A 13,408-nucleotide genomic window follows, 5' to 3' on the forward strand; every position below is an offset into this window, starting at 1 on the left:
CAATGGACTCGGACTTGCCTGGAGTGTGATGCCAGGGGTGATCGTAGTAGAAGCATATGTGAGAATTGAAGAGGCTTTTAGAAAAACATGTAAATATGCAAGGAACGGGGAGTTATGAAGTGCAGACAGAAGGGAATAGTTTAAGTGGGCATCACATTTACCAGAGGCATCGAAGGACCCATTCCTTTGCTGCACTGTTTTGTGTTTGAATTTCAATTAAAATAGGCATTGTCAAGGCTCTTGTAAACAGCTGCCAAAAGTGCCTTGAAATGCCATTTATAATCTATCACAACAAATGTCACTTGCACTAGTATATTAGCCCTGAAATTCAGACCGATTACCACACAAATCATCATTAAAAAGTTTACAGTGGCTTACACCAGTTAACCACACAGTGGGAATTAAAAGTTCCTGGAAGAAAACCACACTAATTTAATCTATATTATATGATTAAAAAAAAGGACAATATTATCTTGACTATACAAAAGCAGCACTCTAATCATTTACAGCACAAGCTTGGAAGTGGTGGAACTATGTATGTTAAAGTTTGCAAGCAATTCAATAAATTGATTATTCTTGAAATTGTTTACATACCCCTCCTAGATCTTGTAAATCCTTTTCTAAGGTTTCTGTATGCTTATTGGAAGGCAGATCAAGGTAAAAGATTTTTCCAGTGAAAGGTTTCAATTTGACATCAGCAGCTTTGTTACCACCTCGCTGTAATGCTTTTAGCGTTCCTTTACTTCTTCCTGATAATCCATGTGCTGCTGATCAGAATATAAAGATTCTATAATTAAATCACTGTAATAAAAAATGCAATAAAAATTGCATTGCAATAGCATTGGTTTAAGTTTTGACAAGTCTGTCGTAAATCCCAAAATAAAATAAGACACATATTTGTTCAGCTGAAATAGTTTGCATTACTCATAACACATATTTCTGAAAACCTCAAAAAAGAGGAATAATTCACTTGCAATGAACTCGGACTTGGGTAGCGATGGATAGAAAATATAGAGACACGATGAAACATCGTCTCTTTATTTCCTCCAGAGATACTCCAGTGCCTGAGTTACTCCAGTATTTTGTATTTTACATAGGAGAGAATACAATTGTACCCAATTCATTCCATAAGTAAAAGCAAATATAGTATAAGAAAATAACTGCAATGCTGGTACAAATTGAAGGTATTTATTTCACAAAATACTGGAGTAACTCAGGTCAGGCAGCATCTCAGGAGAGAAGGAATGGATGACGTTTCAGGTCGAGACCCTAAAACGCCACCCATTCCTTCTCTCCTAAGATGCTGCCTGACCTGCTGAGTTACTCCAGCATTTTGTGAAATAAAAAAGAAATAGATACATAGAAAATAGGTGCAGGAGTAGGCCATTCGGCCCTTCGAGCCTGCACCGCCATTCAATATGATCATGGCTGATCATCCAGCTCAGTAACCTGTACCTGCCTTCTCTCCATACCCCCTGATCCCTTTAGCCACAAGGGCCACATCTAACTCCCTCTTAAATATAGCCAATGAACTGGCCTCAATTACCTTCTGTGGCAGAGAATTCCACAGACTCACCACTCTCTGTGTGAAGAAATGTTTTCTCATCTCGGTCCTAAAAGACTTCCCCCTTATCCTTAAGCTGTGACCCCTGGTTCTGGACTTCCCCAACATCGGGAACAATCTTCCCGCATCTAGCCTCTCCAACCCTTTAAGAATTTTATATGTTTCAATAAGATCCCCCCTCAGTCTTCTAAATTCCAGCGAGTATAAGCCTAGTCTATCCAGTCTTTCTTCATATGAAAGTCCTGCCATACCAGGGATCAATCTAGTGAACCTTCTCTGTACTTCCTCTAAGGCTAGAATGTCTTTCCTCAGATTAGGAGACCAAAACTGTACACAATACTCCAGGTGCGGTCTCACCAAGGCCCTGTACAACTGCAGCAGAACCTCCCTGCTCCTATACTCAAATCCTCTTGCTATGAATGCTAACATACCATTCGCTTTCTTCACTGCCTGCTGCATCTGCACGCTTGCTTTCAATGACTGGTGCACCATGACACCCAGGTCACGTTGCATCTCCCCTTTTCCTAATTGGCCACCATTCAGGTAATACTCTGCTTTCCTGTTCTTGCCGCCAAAGTGGATAACCTCACATTTATCCACATTATATTGTATCTGCCATGCATTTGCCCACTCTCCTAATCTATCCAAGTCACTCTGCAGCCTCCTAGCATCCTCCTCACAGCTAACACTGCCACCCAGCTTCGTGTCATCCGCAAACTTAGAGATATTGCATTCAATTCCCTCGTTCAAATCATTAATATATATTATAGTATGGTTTGCTCAAAGATGACTAATAAACAATTACATTCACCGCCCAACCCCATCCCCAAAAAGACATACAAATTAGATACAAATCATATCCAGTTTTATGATGCAGTAGAGGACCGCTTAGTAAGTGAATAAAAAAATTGGCAGATAGGAAAAATAGCAATCAACGTTTAAAATGTAATTAGCCTTTTTATCTCTGTGGGTGCAATAAAGAAGTGCATGTATCCTTTATCTACATATCATCTTGATTGAGCGCATGACTTAATTTTCAGGGGACAATATGACTGAACCTTTAAATTGCTAAAGGATTTGTAGTCAAGAAGTTACTTCCGCACAGAAGGGAGCATAGTCTTCAAACCAGAAGTGAAATTACCAAAGACATTTTCTTCTAGAGTGAAAGAAATCGGCAGCTCTCTGGAATATACGATTAGGACAATTCGTACTTATGGAGGATATCCCAGGGGAATTCACAGCAAGGTGATAGGCACTGAATGTAGATATAAGAAAGCAGTGATCAGTTTGATGGGATTATACTTTCAGGCCTCAATAGTTGGCAGGAATTAGACGAGTAAGTATGTTGGGAAATCACAGATAGGTGTAGAAATAATAGGGTTGTGATTTTTAACTTCCTCAGTATTGACTGGAACTGCCTTAGTACAAAAAGGTTAGATGGGGCAGAAATTGTTAAGTATGCCTGGCAAGTTATCTGAAGCAATATGTACATAGCCCTACAAGAACAGGGAATACACTCAACCTCTTCTTAGCAAATGAGGCTGGGCAATTGGTTGTGATCTGTTGATGCAGAAGTTGGTGGTCGGTAGAAAGGAAGGTTGGTTGGGCAACAGCATCAGTAGGGTAACAGTTTACAACCAGTTTCCATAATTCTAACAATTTCAAGATAGTCATGGAAAAAAATAGGGCTGTCCTCAAGTTGAAATTCTAAATGGGTAATTTTGATGGCAAAAACTCACAAAAGTCGATTGGGAAGTTCATAAGATCATAAATTACTCTACAAATTGAGAGGGAGAAGAGAAAATCGGAAGTGTCAGTATTACAGTATAGCAAAGGGAATTACAGAGGCATGAGCTGGCCATAATTGACTGGAAGGAGGCCCTAGCAGGGAAGACAGTGGAACAGCAATGGCAGGTATTCCTGGGAATAATGCAGAAGTTGCTGGATCAATTTATCCCAAAGAGGAGGAAAGATTCTAAGGGGAGTAAGAGGCACCAGTGGCTGACAAGGGAAGTCAAGGACAGCATAAAAATAAAAGAGAAGAAGTGCAACATAGCAAAGAAGAGTGGGAAGCCAGAGGATTGGGACTCTTTTAAAGAGCAACAGAAGGTAACTAAAAAGGCAATACGGGGAGAAAAGATGAGGTACGAGGGTAAGCTAGCCAATAATATAAAGGAGGATAGTAAAAGCTTTTTTAGGTATGTGAAGAGGAAAAAAATAGTCAAGGCAAATGTGGGTCCCTTGAAGACAGAAGCAGGGGAATTTATTATGGGAAACAAGGAAACGCAGACGGGTTGAACCGGTACTTTGGATCTGTCTTCACTAAGGAAGATACAAACAATCTCCCAGATAATAGACAATGGACAATAGGTGCAGGAGTAGGCCATTCGGCCCTTCGAGCCAGCACCACCATTCAATGTAATCATGGCTGATCATTCTCAATCAGTACCCCGTTCCTGGCTTCTCCCCATACCCCCTGACTCAGCTATCCTTAAGAGCTCTATCTAGCTCTCTCTTGAATGCATTCAGAGACTTGGCCTCCACTGCCTCAGAATTCCACAGATTTACAACTCTCTGATTGAAAATGTTTTTCCTCATCTCCGTTCTAAATTATCTACCCCTTATTCTTAAACTGTGGCCCCTGGTTCTGGACTCCCCCAACATTGGGAACATGTTTCCTGCCTCTAATGTGTCCAACCCCTTAATAATCTTATGTGTTTCGATAAGATCCCCTCTCATTCTTCTAAATTCCAGTGTATACAAGCCTAGCCGCTCCAGCCTTTCAACATACGACAGTCCCGCCATTCCGGGAATTAACCTAGTAAACCTACGCTGCAGCCCCTCAATAGCAAGAATATCGTTCCTCAAATTTGGAGACCAAAACTGCACACAGTACTTCAGGTGCGGTCTCACTAGGGCCCTATACAACTGCAGAAGGACCTCTGCTCCTATACTCAACTCCTCTTGTTATGAAGGCCAACATTCCATTGGCTTTCTTCACTGCCTGCTGTACCTGCATGCTTCCTTTCAGTGACTGATGCACTAGGACACCAAGATCTCGTTGTACGTCCCCTTTTCCTAACTTGACATCATTCAGATAATAATCTGCCTACTTATTCTTACCACCAAAGTGGATAACCTCACACTTATCCACATTAAACTGCATCTGCCTTGCATCCGCCCACTCACACAACCTGTCCAAGTCAGAGACCAGGGTTCGATCCCGACTACAGGTGCTGTCTGTACGGAGTTTGTACGTTCTTCCCGTGACCTGCGTGGCTTTTCTCCGAGATCTTCGGTTTTCTCCCACACTCCAAAGACGTACAGGTATGTAGGTTAAATGGCTTGGTAAATGTAAAAATTGTCCCTCGTGGGTATAGGATAGTGTTAATGTGCGGGGATCGCTGGTCGGCGCAGACCTGGTGGGTCGAAAGGGCCTGTTCTCGCACTGTATCTCTAAACTAAACTAAACTAAAGATTTAACACAAACAATTAAAACACAAAGAAGGAAAGGACAGGCAGACTGTTGGCAAGGCAGCCATTGCTAGTGCCACCCGGTGGTAAACTTACGGTTTAATAGTAATTTGTTGGTGCGAGGTTTCATTTTCAAGAAAAATCACATTCTTCCTATACCATCTCCGCTCATGAAGTATCTGAAAAGCATTAACAAGGTAACTAATTAAGATATATTTGATATATTATTCTTGCAATTAACTAGAGCACTTAACATTCAATAGTAGTTAATAACAGATCAGTTCTTCCTTAAGTAATGACCACACAAAGCATCCAATTGAGCAGAAATTAATTCTAATGGCAGTCCGAATAAATAGAATTAAAAAGTCAAGTAGTACTGACTTTTAGTTTTTTTTTTAAACGGCAGAGCTGCAGGATCTCAGCTTAGAAATCCATCATCTGGTCCTATTTATCTGCTGCTTACTAAAGCAGTGATTGGCTCATCCAATACGCTCTATCCATTACCCTACTTTGCAAAATTATCTACTTTTTTTGCACTTATAATCTTTGTCACAACTCATAGGAAACGTATAGGAAAGCTTCTCATGACTTAATAAACTTAAAGAAATTTATTGTGTCTCGTCTCTTCAGTCTTTTATCTTGCCAACTGAAATGAAAATCTTTCTGAATATAAAATCTCCACATTACAAATGTACACTAAATCTCATTCTAGCCTTGTGCATCAATATGTCGAGGCAGACACACTAAGTGCATTCTATGTATGGAACAATCGCAGGTGAAGTAGACGTTGACAGAAATTGAAGGACACGCTCGGCATTTGAGCTTGAACAACAGTTGGCATCAAACAGTTGCTCTGGGGAATGCAGCCAGAGTAAAGACCATCACAGATGCATTAGTTGTTCAGGGAGGGTGAAGAAAATAATAGTTGTAAAAGATTTACCGTGGCGGCACGGTGGCGCAATGGTAGAGTTGTTTCCTTACAACGCGTGCAGTGCCAGAGACCCGAGTTCAATCCTGACTACGGGTGTTGTCTGTACAGAGTTTTAAGTTCTCCTTGCGACCTTTCTCCGAGGGTTTTCTCCAAGATCTTCAGTTTTCTCCCACACTCCAAGTACAGGTATGTAGGTATTTTGCTTGGTCAGTTTACACCCCAGCGGTATGAACATTGACTTCTCTAACCTCAAGTAACCCTTGCTTTCCCTCTCTCTCCATCCCTCCGCCTTCCCAGTTCTCCGACCAGTCTTACTGTCTCTGACTACATTTTATGTTTGCTTTGTTGTTATCTTCTCCCAGCCAAGAATGATCTATTCTACATTCTCCTTGAACTTCATTCCCTTTGTCCTATTTTCACAACTTACACTTCCATATCTATGCATCTCCCTCTCCCCTGGCATCAGTCTGAGAAGGGTCTCGACCCGAAACGTTGCTCATTCCTTCTCTCCAGAGATGCTGCCTGTCCCGCTGAGTTACTCCATCATTTTGTGTCGATGTAGGTACATTGGCTTGGTATAAGTGTAAATTGTTTCTAGTGTGTATAGGATAGTGTTAATATGCAGGGATCACTGGTCAGTGTGGACTCGGTGGGCTGAAGGGGCTGTTTCCGCACTGTCTCTCTAAACTAAACTAAAGATTCTATAAATTGAAGCGGAAACAAATATTTCTACAATTGCTTACGTGATTTCAGAATGATGTATTGCCTCTCTGCTGCCAGAGGCGAGGATATAATTATGTGGCTGCAGAACACACTGACAAGGAGTTACCAAGGACCTGGTAGAAAAGGAGAAGAGCTCCTACAGATAGATTTTAAGTAGTCACAAAATAATCCAAGAATAAGAACCTCAAAGGTAGTAATCTTTGGGTTATTCCAGGTGGCATATGCTTTGTGAGTACAGAAATAGGGTGATGTTGCAGATGAATGCTGAAGAGGTGGCACCCAAAAGTGGGCTTTTGATTCTTGAAGCACCACGTCCAATTGTGGAGTAAATGGAACTTGGATAAAACAGATAAGTTGCAACTCAAAATATACTCATCTGCAGGTTTGCTTGTGCTGTTTAGGAGGGTTTGCAAAGAGGTGATACACTCAGCACAGATTCAAAAGGGAGAAGAGCAATACTGGAAATGGAACACATAGTTTAATGACAGTTTGAGAGACAGAGCAACAAAAGTCTGAAAATGGAGAATAAATTCGTCTGACCGAGCGAGGGAGGATAGTTTGCCGCCTTCAGGAAGAGGTATCCTTGTCCATGTTTATCATAACATTTCATAGGGTTATGAGTCAATGTTTTGATCTTCCAATGACACTTCCTTCTACCTTTGTACCATTATGCCAATGTTTCCGGTGGGCCTGTCCAGCTGTTGTGGCAGTGTACCCAGGGTTTGTAATGGAGCAGTAGAATACATTGTGTGCAAATAATTCTATGAAGAAACCACATCAGACCAATGTTTGACTATTTAGACCAAACAATGGGGGCAATAATATAAATTTAGACACTCGTCTCCAGATGTTGCTAAGGAAGACTTTGGAAGTCAGCTAGGTTGCAAATATTTTTTTCACAAAAGGTTAATGGGGTTGGCTTGCTGATCCAGCATTTAAATTCCCATGTGTAGGAAGGAACTGAAGATAGACACAAAAACTGGAGTAACTCAGCAGAACATGCAGCACCCCTGGAGAGAAGGAATGAGTGACATTTTGGGTCGAGACCTTCTTCAAATTCCCATCCCTAATTGCCTTTGAGAAGAATGAGCGAGCTGCAATCCATGAGGAGTGGGCACACCCGCAATGCTCAAAGGAAGTGTTTCCCTAGATTTTGACCCAGCGACGATGAAGAAATGGCAATATATTTCCAAGTCAGGTTGATGTGCAATTTGGAGTGCAACTTACAGGTGGTGCTGTTCATATGCTTTTGCTGCCTTGGTTCTTTTTGTTGGTAGAGGTATTGGAAAGTGTTGTCTCGGAGTGTTTGTGAAATGCTGCAGTGCATCCCATAGAAGGCACATTGCTGTTACTGTGCACCATTGGTGGAAAGAGTGAATGGGTGCCTATTATGTGGTTACTGCTCCTAGTTCTGAGCTTACAATTGATGGAAAGTCATTGGCGAAGCAACTGGAAATGGTTAAGCCAAGGACACTACCCTGAGTGGTAATTGACTGTGTTGGATCAGTTTTGCTTCTTATGGACAGGACATACCCAGGCAATTTTCCACATTGTCAGGTAGATGCCAGGTAGACACCAGTGTACTGGAACAACGTGGCCATCAGTGGTAAGAGTGAATGGGTGCCTATTAGGACAGGTAATGGATGCCGAGGGGGCAGATAATGTTAATGCCCATGTTCAGCACCTAGGTTGATTCCAGTTGCTCAACTGAATTATTCTGTCTGTTGTAGTCTATATTGCTTCTTGTTTTCTCTCCTGACCAAATTCCAGATAAACCTGAATTTAAATTCAACAACTGCTGTGTGGAATTGGACTCATGGCTCTGAAAATAATTTTAGTTACGTTAACTGTACTGCCACAATCAGTGTATTTTGACATAGATTATGCACTATAGACCAAAAAAGCACACTCTAATTCCTGACAAGACTTAGGAAGTTCAGCATGACCCAAACAACCCTCACCAACTTCTACAGATGTGCCGTAGAAAGCATTTTATCGGGTGCCTCACAGAATGGTTTGGGAATAGCTTCATCCACGACCACAAGAAATTTCAGACAGTTGTGGACGTAGCCCAGACCATCAACCAAACCAATCACCCATCCATCGACCCCATCTATACTTCACGCTGTCTCAGAAAGGGCACCAGCATAACCAAGGACCAGTCACACCCCGGGGTGGGAGCTGCTTTACGTCCTCGTCGTCCACCCTGGGTAGTTCTACGGAACTGGCAAAATTTGCAGCAAAGCATCAACTACGGTACTCTGAAGCACCAATTGCCACTTTTGATTGTTGTAGTTGACACACGAAAGAAGAAGTCACACTCCAGTCACTCCCTTTTCTCCCCTCTCCCATCGGGCAAGCGATACAGAAGTTCTGTAATCATGTATAGTCTTATCACTGACTGGAGTGGTACACATGACAAAAGTTTAGTTGAGTGATACAGCACGGAAACAGGCCCTTCGGCATACCGAGTTCCCGCTGGCCAGCGATTCCTGCACGCTTACACTATCCTACACATACTAGGGACAATTTACTATTATACCAAGCAAATTAACCTACAAACCTGTACGTCTTTGGAGGGTGGGTGGAAACCGGAGATCCCGGAGAAAATTCACAGTAAGTCACAGGGAGAATGTACAAGCTTCATACATACAAGTACCCGTAGTCAGGATCAAACCCAGGTCTCAGGCGCTGTAAGGCACCAACACTACTGCAGTGCCACCGTGTACATTAAACTATACCAATATTGCTGAAGTATGCAGTCTAACAGCAAATTTGCTTGTATATTTAGATAGGATACTGGTTAAAACATAGAGACTTATTTGGGCTAATCTCCTTTAATGAAACCATCAAACAATTTTTAAAGATCGATGCTATTGAGTCCTCAGTTTCTCTAATGAATGAATAAGTTTACTGGCCAAGTATGTACACATACAAGGAATGTGCCTTGGTGTTCCGCTCGTAAGTAACAACACGCACATACAGTAAACAATTACAATAGACAATAGGTGCAGGAGTAGGCCATTCGGCCCTTCGAGCCAGCACCGCCATTCAATGTGATCATGGCTGATCATTCTCAATCAGTACCCCGTTCCTGCTTTCTCCCCATACCCCCTGACTCTGCTATCCTTAAGAGCTCGATCTAGCTCTCTCTTGAATGTATTCAGAGAATTGGCCTCCACTGCCCTCTGAGGCAGAGAATTCCACAGATTCACAACTCTCTGACTAAAAAAGTTTTTCCTCATCTCTGTTCTAAATGGCCTACCCCTTATTCTTAAATTGTGGCCCCTGGTTCTGGACTCCCCCAACATTGGGAACATGTTTCCTGCCTCTAACATGTCCAACCCCTTAATAATCTTATACGTTTCGATAAGATCCCCTCTCATCCTTCTAAATTCCAGTGTATACAAACCTAGTCGCTCTAGTCTTTCAACATATGACAGTCCCGCCATTCCGGGAATTAACCTAGTAAACCTACGCTGCACGCCCTCAACAGCAAGAATATCCTTCCTCAAATTTGGAGACCAAAACTGCACACAGTACTCCAGGTGCGGTCGCACTAGGGCCCTGTACAACTGCAGAAGGACCTCTTTGCTCCTATACTCAACTCCTCTTGTTATGAATGCCAACATTCCATTGGCTTTCTTCACTGCCTGCTGTACCTGCATGCTTCCTTTCAGTGACTGATGCACTAAGACACCCAGATCACGTTGTACGTCCCCTTTTCCTAACTTGACACCAGTCAAATAATAATCCGCCTTCCTATTCTTACCACCAAAGTGGATAACCTTACATTTATCCACATTAAACTGCATCTGCCATGCATCCGCCCACTCACACAACCTGTCCAAGTCACCCTGCAACCTCATAGCATCTTCCTCACAGTTCACACTGCCACCTAGCTTTGTATCATCGGCAAATTTGCTAATGGTACTTTTAATCCCTTCATCCAAGTCATTGATGTATATTGTAAATAGCTGCGGTCCCAACACCGAGCCTTGCGGTAACCCACTAGTCACTGCCTGCCATTCTGAAAGGGACCCATTTATCCCCACTCTTTGCTTTCTGTCTGTCAACCAACTTTCTTTCCATGTCAGTACCCTACCTCCAATACCATATGCTCTAATTTTGCCCACCAATCTCCTATGTGGGACCTTGTCGAAGGCTTTCTGAAAGTCGAGGTACACCACATCCACCTGTCAATTTTCCTAGTTACATCCTCAAAAAATTCCAGTAGATTAGTCAAGCACGATTTCCCCTTCGTAAATCCATGCTGACTCGGAACGATCCTGTTACTGCGATCCAAATGCTCCACAATTTCGTCTTTTATAATTGACTCCAGCATCTTCCCCACCACTGATATCAGACTAACTGGTCTATAATTTCCCGTTTTCTCTCTCCCTCCTTTCTTGAAAAGTGGGATAACATTAGCTACCCTCCAATCCACAGGAACTGTCCCGGAATCTATAGAACATTGGAAAATAATCACTAATGCGTCCACAATTTCTAGAGCCACCTCCTTAAGCACCCTGGGATGCAGACCATCAGGCCCTGGGGATTTATCAACCTTGAGTCCCATTAGTCCACCCAAAACTTTTTCCTGCCTAATGTGGATTTCCTCCAGTTCCTCTGTCACCCTAAGATCTCAGGCCACTAGAACATCTGGGAGATTGTTTGTATCCTCCTCAGTGAAGACAGATCCAAAGTACCGGTTCAACTCTTCTGCCATTTCCTTGTTCCCCATAATAAATTCCCCTGCTTCTGTCTTCAAGGGACCCACATTTGCCTTGACTATTTTTTTTCCTCTTCACATACCTAAAAAAGCTTTTACTATCCTCCTTTATATTATTGGCTAGTTTACCCTCGTACCTCATCTTTTCTCCCCGCATTGCCTTTTTAGTTATCTTCTGTTGCTCTTTAAAAGAGTCCCAATCCTCTGGCTTCCCACTCTTCTTTGCTATGTTATACTTCTTCCCTTTTATTTTTATGTTGTCCTTGACTTCCCTTGTCAGCCACGGGTGCCTCTTACTCCCCTTAGAATCTTTCCTCCTCTTTGGGATAAATTGATCCTGCAACTTCTGCATTATTCCCAGGAATACCTGCCATTGCTGTTCCACAGTCTTCCCTGCTAGGGCCTCCCTCCAGTCAACTCTGGCCAACTCCTGCCTCATGCCTCCGTAATCCCCTTTGCTATACTGACACCTCCGATTTTCCCTTCTCCCTCTCCATTTGTAGAGTAAAACTTATCATATTGTGGTCACTGCCTCCTAATGGCTCATTTACCTCGAGTCCCCTTATCAGGTCAGGTTCATTACATAACACTAAATCCAGAATTGCCTTCTCCCTGGTAGGCTCCAGTACAACCTGTTCTAAGAATCCATCTCGGAGGCACTCCACAAACTCTCTTTCCTGGGGTCCATTACCAACCTGAAATCTCCCATGACCACCGCAGCATTACCTTTGTGACATGCCAATTTTAGCTCCTGATTCAACTTGCACCCTATGTCGAGGCTACTGTTTGGGGGCCTGTACATGACTCCCATTAGGGTCTTTTTACCCTTACAATTCCTCATCTCTATCCATACTGATTCTACATCTCCTGATTCTATGTCACTCCTTGCAAGGGAGTGAATATCATTCCTTACCAACAGAGCTACCCCGCCCCCTCTCCCCACCTGCCTGTTTTTTCTGTACGTTGTGTACCCCTGAATATTCAGCTCCCAGCCCTGGTCCTCTTGTAGCCATGTCTCAGTGATTCCCACAACATCATACTTGCCAATGTCTAACTGAGCTTCAAGCTCATCCACTTTATTTCTTATACTTCGCACATTTAAATACAACACTTTAACTTCGGTATTTACCTCCCCTCTCACACCGGTCACCATTGACCCTGACCTTACTCTCATATCCCTTCTAGAACTTCCCTTCCCATTCATACGAGAGTCCTTTACAGTTTCTCCTGTATTCGCTTCCCCTTTAACTCCATCTCCATATTCCCTATTTGTCAACCCCTCCCCCCCACTACTTAGTTTAAAGCCACGCTTGTAGCACTAGCAAACCTGCCTGCCAGAATGTTGGTCCCCCTGTTGTTAAGGTGTAATTACGAATAAAGCATAAAACATTAAGAATACAACGTTACAGTTTACGTGACATGTGAGTGAAATAAACCAGAGCAAAAAGAGACTACAGACTTGATTATTGAGTAGAGCTACTACTCGCAGAAAAAAGCTGTTTTTATGTCTGGCTTTGGCTGCTTTGACAGTCCGGAGTCGCCTTCCAGAGGGAAGTGCTTCAAAGAGTTTGTGGCCAGGGAGAGAGGAGTCAGAAGAGAGGATTTTGAGGGCAGGAGAAATCACAGAGGGGGAGCAGCGAGAGAGCATGTTGCTAAACTCTCGTCGAAGTGGGCAGGAGAAATCACAGAGGGGGAGCAGCGAGAGAGGGGCAGGAGAAATCACAGAGGGGGAGCAGCGAGAGAGGGCAGGAGAAATCACAGAGGGGGAGCAGCGAGAGAGGGGCAGGAGAAATCACAGAGGGGGAGCAGCGAGAGAGGGCAGGAGAAATCACAGAGGGGGAGCAGCGAGAGAGGGCAGGAGAAATCACAGAGGGGGAGCAGCGAGAGAGGGGCAGGAGAAATCACAGAGGGGGAGCAGCGAGAGAGGGGCAGGAGTCAGAGATGATTTTGCCAACTCGCTTCCTGGCCTTTGCAGTGTACAGTT

The 13,408-nt window shown here is 43.1% G+C and overlaps 1 protein-coding gene across 2 annotated transcripts in view; it reads right to left on the reverse strand.

Annotated features, from left to right (window-relative positions):
- dbf4 (DBF4-CDC7 kinase regulatory subunit) overlaps window positions 1-13,408 on the reverse strand; it is a 66,788-nt gene that overhangs the window by 41,199 nt on the left and 12,181 nt on the right. For both annotated transcript variants that reach the window (XM_078416928.1, XM_078416920.1), the window contains exons 2-3: window positions 5,135-5,217; window positions 595-767 (exon numbers count right to left, since the gene is read on the reverse strand). In XM_078416928.1, coding sequence (XP_078273054.1) covers window positions 595-767; window positions 5,135-5,168 — 207 coding nt within the window. In that variant the 5' untranslated portion in view covers window positions 5,169-5,217. The remainder of the gene's footprint in view (window positions 1-594; window positions 768-5,134; window positions 5,218-13,408) is intronic.

Source organism: Rhinoraja longicauda, chromosome 2 (genome assembly GCF_053455715.1).
Source record: "Rhinoraja longicauda isolate Sanriku21f chromosome 2, sRhiLon1.1, whole genome shotgun sequence".
Taxonomy (NCBI): domain Eukaryota; kingdom Metazoa; phylum Chordata; class Chondrichthyes; order Rajiformes; family Arhynchobatidae; genus Rhinoraja; species Rhinoraja longicauda.